We start from the raw sequence: 20,745 nt of genomic DNA on the forward strand, positions 1-20,745 counted from the left end.
TCAGCAGAGGAACCTGGAAACCAGACGTAAGAAGGGGACAGACAGGTATTTTAACAGGGTTTAACTTGTAAACCTGACCTGCTGCTCTTATGAAGTTGCCCCTTGTCTTAGGTACTTTTAAAGTGAATAGGTATGTGTCTTTCTCCAAAAACAAAAGGCACACGTGCTCAGATGTGTGTGTGTCTATAAAAATGTGTATTGAATAACCTGTGGATTGTAAAATAAAATCCTTAAAGGATTAAGGGATAGAGAAATCTTTGTTATCCAGATATTTAATTGACTTCACTAAAGCTTTTTATCGCTTGGTAGGATATTATCAGCCTAACTGATGTTCATTTGGAGGCTCACTCAACTGCATGATATCCCCATGACAAAAGCCAACCTCAGAGCTGACATCCTTTGTAGGGAATCTCGAAACCAAGGGGCAGTATAGACCAGATTATTTTGTGGCCAGTAGATGTGACCTCTCTATGTAGTATTGGTGATCTATATTTGGGACTAAGAGGACAGGGGAACCTGTTGTATCACACTGAGTTCCAGTGATTGTCCATCTAAGAATCATAGAATCGTAGAATGCTTTAGGTTTGATGGGACCTTAAAGCTCACCCAGTTCCAACCCCCTGCCATGGGCAGGGACACCTTCCACTAGAGCAGCTTGCTCCAAGCCTTGTCCAGCCTGGCCTTGAGCACTGCCAGGCATGAGGCAGCCACAGCTTCTACTGCAGTAAGATGCCAAATAACATTTATTGCTGTAACTTGCCAAAATAACACGTGTTTGAAAAAGTGGAATCCTGAAAGGAAATGCAGCTTGAGAAAATCTCCTCACTGAAGCTATAACACTGCCTGAAACACAGCTAGACTGTTGGAGGAGTTTATTTCTCATCAGTTTACATGGTTTAAATTGTCGCTGCTGCTTGCTCAAGATTCATTAAGTGCAACTACAGTTGGGCAACAGAATTGCAGTAAAACAGTTCCTTATCCATGCTTTATAAAACTCTGTAAAACTTCATTATCTGACCTGCAGCATGCAGAGCACCACCAGATTTATTATAGTGTAATGCTCTCCAAAAATAGATGCCTAAATGGTAATCTTCTATCTGCAGCGAGCTTGATTGACGGAAGAGTTGAGCTGCAGAATCTCCAGAGATTGGGTTTTTTGGGGAAACTACACACACACATACACAATCAGACTTTAAATAGGTAGTGGCACCAAGGAAGGAGAGAAGAGGAAGGTATTAGCAAATCCCTTGATAAGCTTTTGATTGACCTGGTTGAAAGCAAGAAATTGGGCAAGGGCCATGTTGATGTTCCCTTAAGTTCACTGGGGATCTGTAGTTGCTCCTGTAACATGAATATGTGGGGATTCAAGACTGCTTAAGCTCCCTGGGAGTTATGAAAAAGAAAGGTAGGTACCTAAGACAGGATTTTTCTATTAGCTTCAGTTAAATTAGATTCTGCCCTATGTAGCTACCAAGAATGCATCTTGTTTTTACAGTGACCTTCGCTGGCTCTTCCGGAGCTTTGGTTTTGAATAGGGTTGTTCTTGTATGGATAAATCAGCCTGTGTGAAACTGTTAAACTTTTGGTGCTGTTTAGTGGAGAGCTACTCAGACTTTGATACTTTAGATTACTGTCTTCTCAGTGTTTGCCCACAATAGCTGGATAATGGGGTTCATTAACCTCCCTGTGTAGGCACATCTAAATTGTTTGCCTCTAGCCTTGGCTCCCTACGTGTGGCTGGGGAGGAAAGGACTGGCTTTTTATTGACTTGTCAAGCCATAGGTTTGCATTACCAGCCAAGTAGCTCATGACCCATTGCATTTATTTCACTGTTTTGTGGTGGGGAAACAGGTAAAGGAATCCTGCTGGAAGCCCCTCCTTCCACACATTCGGATGAATAAGAGCAGTGTTTGGAGCAGTTAAGGCACCGTGACCAAATCCTCCCAAAGACGTAATGCAAGCAGCATGGGGCTATTGTGGGACACAGCTGTGGGCGGTGTTGGTTACCTTGCGAGACGTTGCTTATTCAACAGAACGCTCTGGAGGAGAACTTATTGTGGAATTAAAGAGAAGAGGAAAAAAGTGATACTGCAGGGAGAAAAACCTAGAAGGGTAAACCACTGTTTGGCAAAATTAAACAGGAGCATCCAGGCAGCAAAAGCCTGTTTATTGCAGTGCTAACTGGTATCCCAATTACCTTACAGTGCAGCCCTTAGCAGAGGAAGGCTGTGTTAACCGTGAGCTGACGGAATTAACTCTCTGGGTGTCAGTCCCACTTTGGCTGTAAAAGAGCGTGTAATGGTGAAATGATTTCTGATCTGCTCAATAGACCACCTAAGTGAGGAGGCAGAGGAATGAAAAACGATCCTGCTCCTCTCCACGGCTGCAGAGGTGTGCTTGAGGAATGCCAGTGATCTTTACGTAAATCTTCGTGTGTGCATACCCATACCTGCATTTTTCTGCTCTGTGGTCTTTTAAATTCGAAGAGCTGGAGGACTGATTTTCAGTGCTGAATGCTGAACATATTTTAATAAAGATACTGTCCCAGGTATGATTCATGTCCCTTTCCCGATGGTTCTTCTTTAGCATAACATTTTGGCCTCAATCCTGCGCTAAAATCCCCATGCATGGTCTTGTATCCATCCAAAAGTCTCACTCACTTCAGTGGAGGTTCCCCAGCCTCTCTCTTGCTGCAGGATTGCAGCTTTTACATGAAAAAAAGGCAAGGAATACTCTATCCCTTTTACCGAAACAAGTAAATAATCCTTTTTGTTTGTATTTCTAGATGTCATTTAGAAGAGCTTTTTCTTTCTTGAGTGTTACTCCCAGCTTCAGACGTAGTCCTTCACTTGTTTCTTCCTTCTTAATTACTGAAGCCACCCCAGCTAATTATTCATCCTGTTTATGGTAGGTGTTAGGCTGTAGCAAATGCTTTTCATTTTGCTGCTGGCCACATTGGGTGATGAGTCCAGAAGTGAATCCATAAGAAGGTTTGAGTCATTAGAAAACAAAACAACTTACTGTGAGATTCTTTGATTTTGCTGCTTATTGCTCAAGAGGAAAGAAATCGTACATGTATACCACAGTTAGAAAAAAACCTACTTCAGGCAGGTTTGGGCACATAAGTGAGTTGCTTGTGTAAATGGGCATGAGCAGCTGCCCTTCTAAAGCACTACAGAAATGGATCAAATATGTGTGAAAGATTAGAAAGGCAGATGGGTATTTGTTGGAAAAATAGACTTCATCTCTGTGGAAGATGACTGCAAGAGGGAGGTACTGATTTGCTCTTGTCTTTGACAGAGGTGCTGCTTTTTATTCACTCTTCTGTTGAAGTTTATAAACAAAAGTGAGGAAACTATATAGACCCAAGGATTCATGTTACGTGGAGAGCTGGGTGTGAAGAAGAGGGACGTAGAGAAATAGCCATCCATAGACACGTAAGCAAAAGGTGATCCTATCTGAATTTAGTTCATGTTATGAGAGCTGGATGTGGACAAGAAGGATGTGGAGAAATAGCCATCCATCGACACAAAGGCAAAAGATGGTCCTACCTGAATTTAGTGAAGTTGTCCTGTGAGCAGTTGATTTTTAGCTGTATGGAGCCTCCAAGCTCAGGACTGACCATCTCACTTGGTTCTTTCGAAAACATGTCTCAGTAACAAGCTGGAAATTACAGTTTTAGAGGTTTCTAAACCCATTGTGGCATAATTTGCTGGTAGTTGATAAAATTGATATCTAGATTAATTCCCATTGGAAAGGGTAGGTGTAGGACTGGTTTATGGACCAACTTCTAGATCATGTGTCCCATAGCATGTCCCAAAACAAATTACAATAAAGGGCAGTTTTCAGGGAGCACATAAGAGAATGTTTGCAAAGGGCTCGTTGGCATAAACATGTTTCACCAGCTTCTGGTTTTGCAGTCTAGAGCTCAGCAGAAGGGATAATGCCAGGTGGTTTTCACATTGAAGCTCTGAGCAGCATGTTATTGTTGATAAGAGAGAAAAGAAGATGAAAGATACCAAGACGCCACGCTACCAGCTCAGTTTTGTTTTGTCAGACTGGCAATGAACCATCCAAGATGTAAGTCAGTTTGGTGAGAAAGAATGGGAGGAAGATTTAGGAGTCATCAGAAGCAAAGTGCTTGTGGTTGTTGGGAGAAATACTCCGGTGTAACAGATGCAGAGGGTGGAGGCCAAGAGCAGAATTCTCTTTTACTTACAGTAATGGAAAAATAAACAGTAAAAAAACTGTAATTCAATTCCAAGAGTGCAAATGTCCATAAACCAAAGGAGATAGCAAGAAGTGTCAGCTGGACTGAAGACCTAATGGATTCAAACATGATGTTTTCTACCTGTGGGAATTGGGTGCTTGTAGTAAAATGGCTACAGAATGAATGGTATGAATAACTCCTTCCAAAGAACATTGGGAATAAGCATCATACCTCAAGGAGAAAAGGACTGTTAGCAAAGAATTTACATCTCCAAGGCAAAAGACTGTGGAGGTGAAGTCAGGTTTGGCAGGATGAAATGTTGTGAAGGATCTTGAGCAAATAAGAAAAGAAGGGAAGAAGGAGGACCATGGAAATGAAGACAGGCAGAAGATGGAGGATGAGCCAAGAAGAGAAAGATCACTTTCCATATGATCCTATGTTCATTCTTGGAAATAATGGAATAAAACACAAAACAGAAGTGAACCACACCAGCAGGCTTGATTGATAGCAAATCTTTGATAAGCAACTGGTTTTCTAGGTGAGCCTATTCCAGTTGGCAGTCCCTCCAAGAGATGTGGATGGCAGCGCTCATTTTTGCCATGCACCTCACGTATCTGTTTCCACCACCAATGCTGAGAGCAGTTGCCTCCACTTCCCACTGCAGAATGGTTTCTTCTGGACTGGGGAAGGAGTGGCTGGGTGCAGGATCAAACCACTTCCCCTCCAAGGGACGGTTTCATCCGTGATGAAGAAGAGGTGAGACGCTCGCATGCGTACAAGATGGAACAAAGTCGACATCTGTCCTACCATTGGAACAAGGAATGCTTTCTAATGGATGAATAGATGATGGCAAAAAAAAGATGGGTTTCAGGAAAACATTTAATACTGTCACACAGGACATTCCTAGGGAAGCTGGCAGAGACAGGATTAGTAGAGGAGCTGCTCAGCAGTGAGGAACTAACTCGAAGGAAGATAGCAGCGGAGAGTTGTAAGAGAGCTTATCTAACCAGAGAGGAGGTTACTAGTGAATATGCTCAGGGATGTATTTTAGGGCTGGTTTGATTTAATTTCATTTAAATTTCATTTAAAACTTTGTCACAGAAGGAGATAGAGCACTGATGTCTTTGTGGCAGTAAGGTTGAAAGACCATGTCAGTACAAATGAGGATCTGATGAATCTGATGGAAAGCTGGATCCCCTTAAGTAGAAGGCAGAAATGGTATTTAATTCAGTAAAAAACAACTTGCAGTTAAGGCTTTGCTTTTGAAGCGAATTCTACCCATTAGAAACTTCAGCCAGAAGTAAAGAGCTGATCAATCAGTGTATCATTATGGCCATCATATGAGAATCTGTTGATACTTCATCTGAAATGTTATATTCAGCTCTTGAAGAAAGGATGAATTGGGAAGAGCAGATGCAGAGGAGAGCTTGGAGCACTGTTAGTTGGAGCATAGGGGGGTCTGTATTATGACAGAGGATAGGGGAGGAGAGCAACTTTGTGTGTTTAGTCTTGCATGTGAAGAGGTGATATGATTGCTGGCTACAAATACCTCAGGCAAGTAAACATTTTGGAGGGAGAAAGCAATTTAAGCTAAAGAAGAATGTTGGCACAAAAACAAATGGGACTTAGGTGGCTATGAATGAAGGCTGGAAATCAAAAGAGGTTGTTGTGCCACCAGAGCAGTGAGATCCTGAAACAGGGTAATGATGGTGAGGACAAAACAGATAACCAGTTTTAAGATGAAGATCAATAAACTTGTGAATGGGACTAGGTGACATGGTGCCTGTGAAATCACTAGACTCGTTTGCCCGTGGATGTTTGTGAGGTTTTGCTATAGTGATGGCAAAGGGGCTTTTGAGCTCCGTATGCACCACTGAAAGTCACAGAATCACAGAATCCCAAGGGTTGGAAGGGACCTCAAAAGCTCATCTAGTCCAACCCCCCTGCAAGAGCAGGGTAACCTAGAGTACATCACACAGGAACTTGTCCAGCCGGGCCTTGAATATCTCCAACGTAGGAGACTCCACAACCCCCCTGGGCAACCTGTTCCAGTGCTCTGTCACTCTCACAGTAAAGGAGTTCTTCCTGATGTTCACATGGAACCTCTTATGCTCCAGTTTACACCCATTGCCCCTTGTCCTATCACTGGACATCACTGAGAAAAGCCTGGCTCCATCATCCTGACACTCACCCTTTACATATTTGTAAACATCGATGAGGTCACCCCTCAGTCTCCTCCAAGCTAAAGAGACCCAGATCCCTCAGCCTTTCCTCATAAGGGAGATGCTCCACTCCCTTCATCATCTTTGTTGCCCTGCGCTGGACTCTCTCCAGCAGGTCCCTGTCCTTCTTGAACTGAGGGGCCCAGAACTGGACACAAGATTCCAGATGCGGTCTCACCAGGGCAGAGTAGAGGGGAAGGAGAACCTCTCTTGACCTACTGACCACACCGTTTCTAATGCACCCTAGGTTGCCATTGGCCTTCTTGGCCACAAGGGCACATTGCTGGCTCATGGTCATCCTCCTATCCACCAGGACCCCCAGGTCCCTTTCCCCTTCACTACTTTCCAGCAGGTCAACCCCCAACCTGTACTGGTACATGGAACATGGTACATGGAACAAGTCAACAACATGGAAGTTGTGCTGTTTGTATGAGACCAAGCACAGCCCACAGAAATGGTATCTTGGGATAAGCACTCGAAGTTTATTTTCCTTAATAGAGAAGAATATCACGTTTCAGCCAGCTTATCAAATTAATTATTTATATCTTTTTTTACATTTCAAATGTAAGTAGTGCAGCCTTTTCACTTGCAAAATTGCCAGGGGCCCCACTGGAGGTTCGATGCATCTTTGGCACTCTCCAAATGCATGAATATGGTCACAGTGTGTATTTCTGGAGCTCGTTGTTTGCCAATACGACTTGTTTGCACAGAATAAAATATTCAGCGGGGCATAAGAGATAAAAACTTAAATTTCCCTTTCTAAAAGTAATATGGGAATTAGCCTACCTTACACAGCTTAAATTACACTGATTCTGCTCCAGGCTTGGAATACAATTGTCAGAATACTTCTAATCTGTGAGGAATCTAAACCATATGGAAATCTTCTGAATCCCCCTGGGTGGTTTTGACACTCTACCCATAGGTCTTAGAATATTTAGGGGTTTTTTTCTGATACATCAATCTCAGTTCCAGGTGTGAGATTCTTCACTAATAAAACAGTTGCCCCACTTAATTTTCTGGCATCAAGGAAGTTATATCAACAAGGGGAATATGAATACGAATAGATAATAATATCGCTTCTAATAATCCCAGTGAGTTGTACTAGTTTTGATTAGTCAGTGCAGTTGATGGTGTCACGTACAAAGACCCCTTTAGCTCCTTCCTTAAAAATGGTTTATTTATATATAAACCATATATAAAGTGGGTTCATTAAAGAATTAGGACTTTTCAACCTTGCTTTTCCTTTGGGCAGAGAAGCAGCTTCCGTGGAGCTCAGAAACAAAGATTGCTGTGATTTTTCACCAGACCTTTCACAGTCCTGGTACAGCAGGTTTTTGGAGCTCATCACCCATAGCAGTCGTTCAGCCCTGTGGTTCATATCCTATTTTTGAAAAGCCATTTCCATTCAGTGCACATGTCTGTTCCCTGTGTTTATATGAAGCAGTCAATGGGGCTTTCAGCTGTGAGGATCAGAATGGAATCAAATAAATTACTTCCAAAGACAGGAAATCGTTTCACACCTTAGAGCCTCATTTTGCTCCAGCTGTAGCATTTTACAGGTCATGCCAGTTAGAGCCGATCATAAACCAACTGACCTGTTGTGGCACTTAAAATCTTGGTAGAATTTGCACTTTACCTGCAAGCCAACACTTCATTTTCATCTTATTTGGGTTTGGATCTGTAGCTGTGAATGGGGTGATTCATAGAATCAGAGAGCGATTTGGGCTGGAAGGGACCTTAAAGCTCATCCAGATCCAGGCCCCTGCCACAGGCAGGGACACCTTCCACTAGAGCAGCTTGCTCCAAGCCCCTGTGTCCAACCTGGCCTTGACAGAGTCTTTTCTATCTTGATGATTGCCCTAGAGTAACGATTAAAATGGGGTTTCATTTGCCCTGCCATTACAAAGAGGTATACTGATGCTTGTGTTCAGTTATAACTGAACACATGGGTTTTCTCACACCCCTTCATTCTGGAGGAACTATTTTGACTCAAAAGCATTTAACTGACTCTGCACCTTCCAATGTAAAACATGTTTGTGATACATTGCCAGGCAAGCAGCCTGCAGAGGAGTATAGTCCTTGTCTCAAGAGTCTGAGTGTGTTAATGGTGGTTGATGTTCATTTGTGTTTGATTACTCCAAAATAATTAATCCAGCCTCAGTTCAAGAGGTTTCGGATTGGGGTGGGGAAGAAAGGGAAAATTTGTCTCATTTAGTGTTGTATTTGTAGACTTTAATATATACAAGTGCTGATTTTGGAAGCATGTGAAAAACATGTTTGGAAAAGAAGGTAATGATATCTGTATGGTTATGTCCAAATGTAGAGCTTCAATCCTAGCAGGGATCTAGGTACCAAGAGGGTGGAAGCTCTGCTGTATTGAGTACAGCCTGTTTGCAGTATGCTCTGTGCCTCACTTCTCCTGTCTATAGAACAGAGCTCATAAATCTTGCCATCATTTGCATAGTGTTTTGATATCAGGTTTCTCTTCCAAGTCTGAAGTAACATTAATTATTAGCCGTGGGACTGCTATTTCCCTTTGATTTCTCCCCACCTCCATATTGCCATGTATGCAGCCCCTTTTTCAGGATAGAGGACAGGCTAAACCACCCTGGCTGAGATTACTCCATCACCTCTGATGGTGTAGCACAAAGCCATTCATTTCTCCACTCTGGAGTCTGAAGTCTCTGAACTTCATTAGCCCAAGGGAGTGGTAGGCCCAAGCGTGCTCCGAAATGCCGATCTCCTGCTTTGATAACTGAGCTCTGAAATCAAGATAAACAAGCTGCCCTATATACTGAACATGTCCTAATTGCACACTTGAAGCAAAGCAGCCAATCGACGAGTGTGTGTCGCCCGCTAATGAATATTTGTAGTTTTGGAAGGTTTCATATGTGGGATTCCTTGTGGCTCCTGCAGTTATTAACAGAGTGGCTCCAAAGACCCTGTTCAGGAGGCGAACTTGGCTTTATCTCAACCAAGAAACTGTGTCATTTAATTTCATCTCTTAGCTGGGCATGGTCACTCTTATTCAAATTGTATTAGCTAATGCTTCTTTAAAACTGTTTACACTGTGTGCAGAGTTGTGTTTAACATCCTATTAGCTAATACATTTCCTAGGCTAGACTTGGGGAGGGTTGACTCCCTGAAGAACTCGTAGCAGGACTTTGTTTACTTGCAGGGGGTACAAGAGGGACAGAAAGGGTAATGAGATTTGAAACTGTCCAAGCGACTTTTGCTGTGCCTCATACTTTGCTCTCTGTCCCTCTCCTCGCTCTTATAATTGCTAAGATTCTTTATTGAGAGGTGGCTCTCAAGTCGTGAGGGTGACTTCGCAAGCCATGGGAGTATTGCCACAAACCAAGGTCTTAGGCATTTGACAATGGGAGCCAGCGCTCTCGGTGGGAGCAGTGGAAGGAGGAAGGCACAGAAGACACATATAAGTTGGGGTGGCAAAGCCCCAGGGAGCCACACACTGAGGCTTTCATTGAACCAGAAACACATCATGGACATTCAGGAGCCAAAGAGAGAGCTTTCTTGGTGGGAGATACCAGTGGGTTTTCAAATGTAGCCCACTAACAGGAGAAAGAGGCTGGGTTTGATGCCTAGGTTGCATGCAGGATGGCCTGATAATAGGACTTCCTTCCTTCTGCAAGTCACAGACAACATCAATGAGGAGTCCTTTACTTTGACTCACAGTCTAGCACCTTACTGACACACATGAAGAGCCTGAGCTCCCAGGTTGGGTACCTGAAGCAATCACTAGGACATCAAGTGCTGTGAGTGGCTTCAGTGTTGCTGATGGAAAATCATCTGACACCTTCTAGATTCTGCTCCACTCTAAGCTTCTAAACTTCCTTGGTTTTGGTTATCTTCCCCTAGTCACTCAAAGTAGGTCTCGGAAGGTAGGCATGATGCTACAGTTGCCAGGTTAAGCAGGAATACCAAACGCGTTGCTCTGCGTCCTTTTGCTAACTGTTTGCACTATAACTAGTTCTGATTTAGTAGTGCAAGTGGAATACCTTGGGAGGAAAACACTATTATCTCAGCCAAACATTAAATAACTGTGTAATTCCAAGCCTTTCTCAAATGATGGCTTGGATTATTGACTTGAAATGCAGACAGTGTTTCTGATCGTAGTGATACTGCCTTTTGATAAGTTTCAGTAAACTCTAAAGTTGAATGTAAAGTTCCCATTGGAAAAGTCAAGCATTTGACTTTCCTGGTTCTCCGGAGTTGTTGCAATTGGATTTTTGTCATGGTTTTCCTACTGATGTCTCTGTTTTTCTGCTGTCTTAAGCTGTCCTCCTCTCTGGAATGTCTAACCTTTCTTTAATTTGCCTTCTTCATACAGTCCCATCGCAAGTCTGTTGCACTCCCACGCTTACCATTCAAATATAAATAAATTCATGAAATTATTTACCAAAATGTGGTAAAACAAATAGACCTATCCTGGATTTTGGTTTTTCAGGGTTTTATTGGTTTTATTTTCTAAAGCATCCTTTTCCTTCTCTTTAAGTTTTTAATCTAGAGCCTTATAGTAAGGGCTTTTTCTGCCTTGTTAAATTGCACACACATCAGTAACACTGTGTATCAACATCATTAATAAACGTTGGGTCCTCTATGTATCCCCCTTCCTGGGCAAGATTACTCTATACTGTATATTTACTAGAGCTACATCCTGTCTACTTGAGCTACTCGAGTAAGTAGCAATAGTTTAACTGCTGAGTATATAGTGTGCGTCATTTATTTGTCCTGCCTAGATCCACTGCTGATTTCATAAACATTTGGGAAAAGAAATACCAAACTAGCAAATATTTGGAGAACCCCCTAATGTAGGATCTTAAGAGGCTGATATCGTCTCTCAGCTTGAAGATTAAAATCAGTGCTGTTCACAGCTGATTGACTTTCCTTTCTAATATTTCCCACAAACCGAGCTAATGTAATAAAACTTAACGAAACAAGGTTTAGTAAAGCCACAAAGAATATTTGGATGACAGAGAGCTATAGAGTGGTTCAGACTGGCCTGGTGTTCACTTTGTAATGGCTCTCTGCTTTGTCCTGTCCAATGGATGGGTGTAGCAGTGCAACAGACCTTGCGTTGGGCTGAAACAGTCTCTTTGCCGACGCAAGGGTGATGTGAATTAGCCGTACTGTGTTTTCCTTATGTCTAGTCAGTGATTGATTGTTGTTTTCCCATCAACTCTTAACAACTCTCATTTTTGGTCCTACAGAGTCATCAGCAAAGTGGTGCCAGCTCCAGAGGCCAAACCTGCTACGCCTGTGAGCCGACCCAAAACTCCTCCACCCGTCCCATCACCAGTACCAGCTCCCGTTCATGTCACCCCTCCTCCAGCTCCAGCTCCTCCTCCTCCACAAGCCACCGTCTCACCAGTCCTGATCCCACCGCCCTCTCCGGCTGTTTCGGCAGCAGGAGGCTCCAAAGCTCCGGTTAGGAGCGTGGTGACCGAGACCGTCAGTACTTACGTGGTAGGTTACACACACTGCCGTGTTTGTCCCAGTGCCAGTGACATTCCTCTCTTGAGTAGTTGAGCTCCTGGGTGACTCATCAGCTCAAACTGATGGTACCTCGTGATGTTCCTCTTCATTAAGCCACTCTTTATCCTTCCCTTGCTTCCATGCACGTTTTGAGGGGTTAATAACCATTAAAACACTGCTACTTGGACTGCATTTTTCCTTTGTTCCCAGCTCAATGTTTTAAGTTTCCATAAATCCGGTTATATTCCCCTTGGGTTTTTTCTGCCCACTGACTTAGAGCATTTATTTTTGAAGGTGGCAAATATTTTTATATAGGTGCTTTCATAAGTACTGAATTGAAACCTCAAATGTCAAACTCACCATAGATTTTGCTGTCAGTCAGGTAAAGTACAAAACCTCGTACAACATCAAGAATTTGACTTAGCCCTCGTTTGAAATGTGTAGAGTCTACAAATCTCTTTCCTGCCTTCCTCAGCATACAGAAATTGCAGATGTTTGTGCATCTCAGGAAGGCTGTAGGTAGTTCGTTAGCCTGTCTGTTTGACAGAGGCTCTGAACGTGGCCTCTCTCTGACAGCGTTAAGGTTTCATTGTTTTAGAGAAGTCTCCCATCAAACATGATGTAGGAACTACATTCTCTAAAAGAACATGGACATACCTCCAGGCAGAAACTTTCTGCTTTAGATGCAGTGTAAAATGGAAGTCCTGGCCATTCCTGATCACTCAAGAGCAGCAGATACCATTAACAACAGCAGCAGTGTCGTTATCCTCCCTGTCCTGGCCAAGTTCCAGCTTGGTTGGTGACACCTTACTCATCTGTAGTGGGTAGCACTTTAAAAACTCACCATTTGAAACAGCTAAACCTTGCTTTTATTGCAGTTTCCTGTGCTTTAATTGCAGCATATCATGATATTTATCCTCTTTTTTTTAATCCCTGTTTTTATAATGATTCCTAATGTAAATCTACCCTGGTTTTTTTAATGGAAAAAGTGCTCTTCCCTGCTGGACTTAAAACTGTTGTATATCATGTTACTGGTCTCTATTTAAACAGCTGCTACATTTCACTCCTGAGTTAGTTACAGCACTAGACCTCACATAGGCTGTGCATATCTTCAGGGTGTAGGATACACCTCCTCACCTTCTGTATCATAAGTGTAAACACAGTGAAACTCTTATGTATCAAGCTTGGAAATGCACTCTAAAAGAGGAACATTGCCAGAATACTGCACTACATCCCATTTTCTTCAGTAAAGCAAATAATTTAGAGGTTCTGTTAGTTTAAAGAAGGAAAACCTAGAACTTTGCCTATGTACTTCTGGTGGTAACACTCTTACAGAGAATTCAGAGGACATGTAGACTCCAGGTTATTTCTTTTGCAACATTATTGTTGAAACCAGGGGTTTACTGCATTAGGCTCCAATTATGTGCACAGTCAGAGAGACTCCTGATATGAGACATTTATAAGTCCAAAAGCTGAGAGAGAGGTTGGGGAATAATTACTAACTATTAGCCTCTTATATGAAGGGAATCCAGGACACAGAATGATGAAATGGTTTTCCCCAGGTCGCATGGGAAAGCTTGTCCAGAGATAAGATTGGAGCCAGTGTGACAGAGGTGTGCAACTTCCGTCTGCAGGGGAGGACGGGAGTTTAAAAAGAAGGAAGAAAGGATGTGGGATCTTCCTGTAGGATAGCATCTCAGTCAGTGTGCTCTGATCATTAACTCTCAGTGGTTTGTACTGAAATAGCACTCAGCAATCACACAATGTTTCTGCTTCCACGACCCTTGGCTCACTAGGGAGTGAGAAGTGATGCAATATATTTAACTCCTCATTCAGCAGTTTGGGAAAGTTAGGGTATCTCTCTTCAATGGGACATCACGCAGTGCTGCCTGCACCCAGCAACACCACTGCCTGTGCTGGAGGATGGTGGATGGTATGGGTACATCCACATTGCTCAAGTAGGTAGTAAAAGGCTATAGCTGTCAGCCCAACAGCCCGCAGCACAGCCCAGCATCTCCTTCTGCCCAGCAGCATCACCCCACAGCAATGACTGCAGACCTTTTCACACCAAGCACAGCAGATGCTTCTCTACCAACTTAAAATGACTTTGCAGGTGTGAGATTAGATTATAGAATCCTGGAATGTTTGGATTGGAAGGGACCTTAAAGCTCATCCAGTTCCAACCTGCCGTAGGGTTTCAACCCCACTAGACCCCGTTGCTCCAAGCCCCTGTGTCCAACCTGGCCTTGAACACTGCCAGGGATGGGGCAGCCACAGCTTCTCTGGACACCCTGGGCCAGCGCCTCAGCACCCTCATGGCGATTCACACTTAAAGGTATTGGAAGGCTGCTCTGAGGTCTCCCCAAAGCCTTCTCTTTTCCAGGCTGAGCAAGCCCAGCTCTCAGCCTGGCTCTGTAGGAGAGGTGCGCCAGCCCTCTCGTCATCTTCATGGCCCCCCTCTAGACTCATTCAAGCAGACAGGAATGATTATTGCAATCAATCAGCTTTAAAATGAGGATGTAAACGTAAAAATCATAAAGCTCTGAATATGCTAAATGCAGTGAGCAGCTGCCTCATGCTGTAAATGATCTGCCTTTCTTGTTTCCTTTACCCTTTAGTGAATTGAACTGCCACAAAAATGTCATAGGGGGAATGGAAAGTTACTCAGTAACAACTTTTTTTATATCCTGATCTTATCAGCTAGCTGAAGTTGAAGACTTTGGCTAATAAGTAATACGGCAATATATACACATGGCACTGTATGTTTTACATGTATATAAGCTGTTATCTTCCACAGGAGGCTGCCGGTACTCGCTCTTGCCATTAGCAGGGTAGAATTTTAAGAGTCACTGTAGTATAGACAGAGAAGGAATTGTGTCCATAAGCCCTAGCTGCTGCGTGTGAATGTAACTGGCTTTACTGGTTTACAGGACAGGAGAGAAAAATGCATGCTTTTGTCATGTACACCATAGGAAAATCAATTGAGACATCACGCCAAGCACTTCTGATCAGAGAATTCATAACAGCGGCGCTGCCGAATAGCTGTGTTAGAGAAGCAAGAATTGCATTAACTATTAGATATCAATTTTGCTGCCTGCTTAGCCCTGAAAACCAGCTGACTTCCCTTTTCTTTGCACCAGATCCGAGATGAGTGGGGTAACCAGATCTGGATCTGTCCTGGCTGTAACAAGCCAGATGATGGCAGTCCAATGATAGGTTGTGATGACTGCGACGATTGGTATCACTGGTAAGTTGCTCATCCCTCCTCTTCTGCTGTTCCTCGGCAGACTGGGGCTCTATTATTAAAAACCCTTCTTTTTTATGTAATGGTCTGTGACGCCAGGAATATTTAAATGGTTTTTATGCGTCCAATTTAATCATCTGGGAGATATTTTTATCTCTGTGTCTGTGGAATTTGAAGCAGCAGATTGTAAGCTGTGAAGGAGAGTTGCTTTTTAATTAACGGGCATTTGGGTTGGAAACTGCTGGCAAATATTGCTGATTCCGGTAATTCTGTGAGAACTCCAGGATTATGAGCATCGTGTATACAGAGAGACATTTCAAATTATGAAGCATTGTATGAACAGTAATATAAATGTCAGCTCTCATAAAAGGGTTGGAGGGAATTAATCACTTTTTTAGGCATTTTCTTAAACAGCTACATAAAATCATCAGTTTTGCTGCAGATGTTAAAGAAGCATTTGATATTATTTTAAATCTAGCCTGTTATACCTGGAAGTGCACTTCTATCTTCTATTAAAATAGCACTTCTTATCTGAGTGCCCTTTCAATATTTGTTTCAAAGCAAGTGTTATTTTCGGTTTCTGTTCGATCACGAAGATAACGATAATTTCTATATTAATTTGAACTAATACAGCTCAAATTAATTTGAATTAATGTCTCCCACTGAAAAGTTTCATTTCTTTGGGTAAGAAACAAAAGCAACGTTACTCCACTGAAATTATAAGAGATTTTCCCATCCTTCCTAGGCCTTGCGTTGGGATTACGGCTGCACCCCCAGAAGAGATGCAATGGTTCTGCTCCAAGTGTGCCAACAAAAAGAAGGATAAGAAACACAAGAAGAGGAAGCACAGGGCACACTGAAGACTCCGCAGTGGACCAATACTGTGTGGTGGCCACGGCACCTTCTGCCCTGACTCCGCTGCAGGAGGGGAACCCAGCCGGCTCCTGTCCCACCCTCCGTCACCGGCGGTCAGGGTTATGACTCTGGAGCGAATCAGGGGTGAGGAGATGCTCTCCATCAGGGGCTGTTGCTTTTCAGAGGCCATCCAAGCCCAGGGGGTTGGATTTTGGTACATTCTGATGCTGTCTTTCACCTACCGAGACCAATTTGCACAGGGTGACATGAAGACTTCGGTAGTTCGTGCTCCCGCTCCCGCTCCTGTGGCTCGGCAGCAACAAAGACGAATGTTGTAAATACAGATACCTGCCCCGTTCCTTCTCCATTTGTTCTTAATCCCTCTTGAACCTTTGCAGTAAGGTGCTGAGAGGAGGAGGAAATGTAAATTTGCAGTAAGTTGTAAACTGAGACGACCTTCTGGAATGATTTTCTGTAGTCTGGGTGCAGTTCAGCCTCGACTCCTGCTGAGCCAGATAATCATAACGCCGAAATAAAAAGAGTGGCTGGTAAATATTTTTGTGATGAGAATATATGAAGCTTTTTGCCCTTGATTTTTAGTACTAACATAAAATAAAACACCTTCAAGCTTTTGTGATATATCTTCTATTTTTTAAAAAGGAAAAAAGCAAAGTTTCTATTGTGTCAGGGGTTTTTTTTCCTTCCGTGTGAATTGATTTCCGTGGACCTGTAATATATTTTATACATTGGGTTGTTTTTTTTTTTTTGGGGGGGGGGGTTGGTTTTTTTTAGTCTTTGTCAATTGTACCGTGTCATTGCTTGTACATTTCATTGATGTGTAAAAACACTTCCCATTAAAAGATGGTCACACGTGTAAATACCTGATATTTATAAAGTAATTCTCTCTTTTTTTTTTTGTAATTACGGGTTTTTTTAGGGCCTTTTTCCCTTGGTTTGCCCAAGAAAACCAACCTTGCAGCTGTTAAAAACCCGCGTGACATCCACCTTGTCCCGACGGCTTTAAGGGATTGGTGAGATCTGCCCCAGTGGTGCGTGCACTGCACGAGGAGTCGGCCAGCACCGTAATTAGGCCTTGATTCAGACACTTAAACATGTGGTAACTTCCTAAGAAGTGAGTAATCCCATTGCCTTCAAGGAGCCCGTTCCCACACTTCGTTATACATGTGCTTAAATGCCTTCTGAATTGAGAGCTTAAGCCAGGGGGCTCTGCACGTCTAATGGGAGCTGCAGTGTGTTAATCTGTAGCTGGAGCTGAGCTTTTTCACTTTCTTCTTTTCCTTTAACAAGTGGTAGTGTGCCAAAACCATCGGGCTCGTGTTTAGATGGAGGAGATACAGAATAGCATCAAGGCCAGAGGATGCATTCCTCTGCCTTCTGCATCCCCTTGGAAAGACCAGTAAAGTGAATACGAGTTGTATTCCCTATTCAAAGTGAGGGGAGAGATTGCAGAGATAAAATAAGTCAGTATTAAATATTGTAATGCAATAGTTTGGGGAGCTAACTGAAAATACAAGGCTAAAGCCGTGAAAACAGAAATGACACCTTTTGTTTCCAAAGGGCTTTTAGACTTGGTTGGTTCGTTTGGGGATATTTCTACTTCAATCAATTTCTACTCCAGTGAGAAACAGCTGATGCTTGAGAATACGACCCTTCAACCCGTTGCACAGATACTAAGAGTTATTTCCTGAATGCATCCAAATTGATATTAATGGGAAAGAATCAGTTGTGGTTTTAACAGTACCGGTTTAGGCAGGGAAATGAGGCTTTGCTGATAGAACTTGTTAAAATTGCATATCGGTGCAGATACGGATGAAATCGGTTTATTAAAAGTGCACCGTTACCTTCTGTGTTCAATGCCACCTCATTTACAGTCCGTCCCTGCTAATTACCAGTCAGGGAGGTTCTTGGGTTTGATTTTTGCCTTTGGTTTCAGTTCGAATTGTTGGATGTTGCAAACCTGATTCTCGGTTGGTTCTGTTCCCACGTGTAATGTGCAGACATACAAAATGCACAGTCTTTGGTCATTTCTGGTTGCAATAATAAAAGGACTAGCTTTTGATAAGTTGTTTTGTCCATTTCCTCCTCCCCTCCATTGATCAGAACTTCTCTCATCGAATCCACACCATTATTCAAGGTGCCACACGGGAAGGCTGAACTTGGCCCGTTGGCCCTTCAGCTATTTCTGTGCATGCTTGACCGCCGGGTTGGTTTCCTACCCTGGGGTTTATGATTTTATAAATGGCAGTAAAAACCCAAAGCATCGTTTGCAGGAGGCTTGTGTGGCTGATGGGATTAGTAATGGGAGAAGGGGCCCTTCGGGGTCATCGGTTTGAAGCCAGCCCTGCTCCATAGCCACGCAGAGCCTGCCTCCCCTTTCACTTACCCTGGGGTGTGTGTCAGGAATCCATGGTATTAAAGAATCACTGGCTTCCAGAACTAGTTACCCATGTGTCATGAACCTTCCTTATGGCCCCTTGTACCACCCAGTGCTGAGCAAACTCGCTGCTCCCCCAGATGTTTGCATTTGCTGCCATAACTTCATGGGTTGTGTTTCTTCTCCATGGACTCTGCCACAGGGCTGCTCCCTTGGTTGCCCAATTGATTCTTATGGTTGGGCATTCGTGTTCCTCTGAATCCTTTTTATGATCTGGGTTTTGGTCACCACCATCCATGGGAAGTGGGCACAGTGGGTGGGTTGCCACTTGGTTTGCTCATTGGATGGCATAAGAGAGCATCAGTGTCTCTGAATGATTTTCCTGCCTCTCAGGGCAGCTTCATCCAAGAGGAAGATGAATTGTGAGCATCTATTTCCATGGATAGCTGGAGCGGAGCCGGCTAGCAGTTCAGAAAGTGGGTTTTTAGTGAGAAGACAACTCACCATCTGCCTGCGCCATAAAAAGAGGACAAGATGCAATTCCCCTCCTTTACTGATGCACCACGCATGGTGGATTTAAGTGGTACAGTGAATCCTGGTAGTAAATACTCCAGAAAAGAGCATAAAAGCCATTCCATGAGAAAAGCTTGTTGAATCCTGCCTCTACTCCAGGGCCAGATGATTATCTGGAGTCAGCTGGGAGTCAGTCAGAGCTGTGTCAGTTTACAGCAGCCGGCATTGGGAACGGGGAGCAGCTCAATTTATTGGGAAACCATGTGGGGGGGTTTCTCCTCTTTACCCTTTTTATCCTCCTTTAGGGCAGCCTGTGCCTGCAGGTCACCACGGAAAGCAGCAATGCTGGGTGCTTGCATGTCAAGAGGTGGAATTGCAACGTGTGAATGACTTCTGCACCCAGGAAAATCCATGGTGTTAGCATTGAGACAGAAGCACAACACTCACAAGTGGAAGAAACTGATTTTCATTGGAGGACAGAGACATAACCGCAGAGCATCCCTCCCCGGAGTAATGGGGATGCACTTTTCCTAAGATAATCTTCCTGTGCGTTGTGCTCAGGGCATCATTCCTCTCCTTGACAAGGTGTTTCTCCTCTGAAGGTGTCCGCAGCTAAATACAGTGAGGATCTTTCTGCTCCGCAACTGATTTGTGATTCCAAATGTCCTGGAAGAGAAACGGAATGAAAAGAAACCCCGAATCAGAGGGTATCAGGGCCTGCTGACTTTGGGCTTTCCAGAGATAAAACATAGTGTATTACTCCACTGTATCGCCTAAACCTTCTTTGTTCCCCTTTCAATAGGACGATTAAACAGAGACCTACTAACCAAATTAAAGTATAAAATGAACGCTGAGATACGGAACCCTTGCCAGGAAGAATGTTAATGAATGAAGTTCACTAAAGGCACGCTGGCTAAGTTTTCAATACTAATAGTTTTATGGCCAATCTCCTTTAGATCATAGCAGTTGGCTTGAGAAGTTTTCAGTCCCAAAAGTAGATGAGTTTCCTTCACCGGGGAATGAATTAGATCATGCTCTGAATAAACTCCCTCTTCGCACTCTTGTCACTCATGCTGCTTTAAGAAACTCTTTGCTTCTGGGGACTTTAGGATCAGCCGTAACCTCCAAAGCAGAAAGCTGCTATTAACCCGTGGGTGCTCTCTTACAGAGGAGGCTATAATGGGAGATTTACGGCCAGCAAACAGCCTGTACCTGGCTGATGCGAGCAGGAGCTCACACGTAAACAGGAGCGACCGCAGCTGCTCCTGGGGTGCTTCCCTCAAGGTGCTGTGCATGGTTTGAGCTGGGTGAAAGGAGAAAAGACCTTTCAGCAGGGCCTGTTGTGATAGGACCAGGGGGAATGGTTTTAAACTGAAAGAGGGGAGGTACAGACTATATTTAAGGAAGAAGCTCTTCCCTGTGAGGGTGCTGAGGCGCTGGCACAGGGTGCCCAGAGAAGCTGTGGCTGCCCCATCCCTGGCAGTGTTCAAGGCCAGGTTGGACACAGGGGCTTGGAGCAAGCTGCTCCAGTGGAAGGGGTCCCTGCCCGTGGCAGGGGTTGGAGCTGGAGGAGCTTTAAGGTCCCTTCAACACAAACCATCATCTTGGTGAGTCTGTGATTACCTTCAGGACCTTTCCAACCCTAATGGTTCTATGAGTCTAAGATCTTCCACGTATATTTTAGAGCACGAGAAGAAAGTGATTTCTTATGAACTCCCTGATACCTTCTCAGTGTGAGCGTTCCCATAACAGCCTTGAAACAGATTTATAAAACAAAACAGAAAGCGGTTAGATTCTTTTATATCCTTAT

At 43.6% G+C, this 20,745-nt stretch overlaps 1 protein-coding gene across 4 annotated transcripts in view; it reads left to right on the plus strand.

Annotated features, from left to right (window-relative positions):
- Window positions 1–16,659, plus strand: part of TAF3 (TATA-box binding protein associated factor 3) — a 125,342-nt gene extending 108,683 nt beyond the window's left edge. For all 4 annotated transcript variants that reach the window (XM_080622553.1, XM_080622556.1, XM_080622554.1 and 1 more), the window contains 3 exons: window positions 11,664–11,919; window positions 15,069–15,175; window positions 15,918–16,659. In XM_080622553.1, coding sequence (XP_080478679.1) covers window positions 11,664–11,919; window positions 15,069–15,175; window positions 15,918–16,032 — 478 coding nt within the window. In that variant the 3' untranslated portion in view covers window positions 16,033–16,659. The remainder of the gene's footprint in view (window positions 1–11,663; window positions 11,920–15,068; window positions 15,176–15,917) is intronic.
- Window positions 16,660–20,745: the final 4,086 nt, after the last annotated feature.

This window comes from Psittacula echo, assembly GCF_963264785.1.
Source record: "Psittacula echo genome assembly, chromosome: 1".
Taxonomy (NCBI): domain Eukaryota; kingdom Metazoa; phylum Chordata; class Aves; order Psittaciformes; family Psittacidae; genus Psittacula; species Psittacula echo.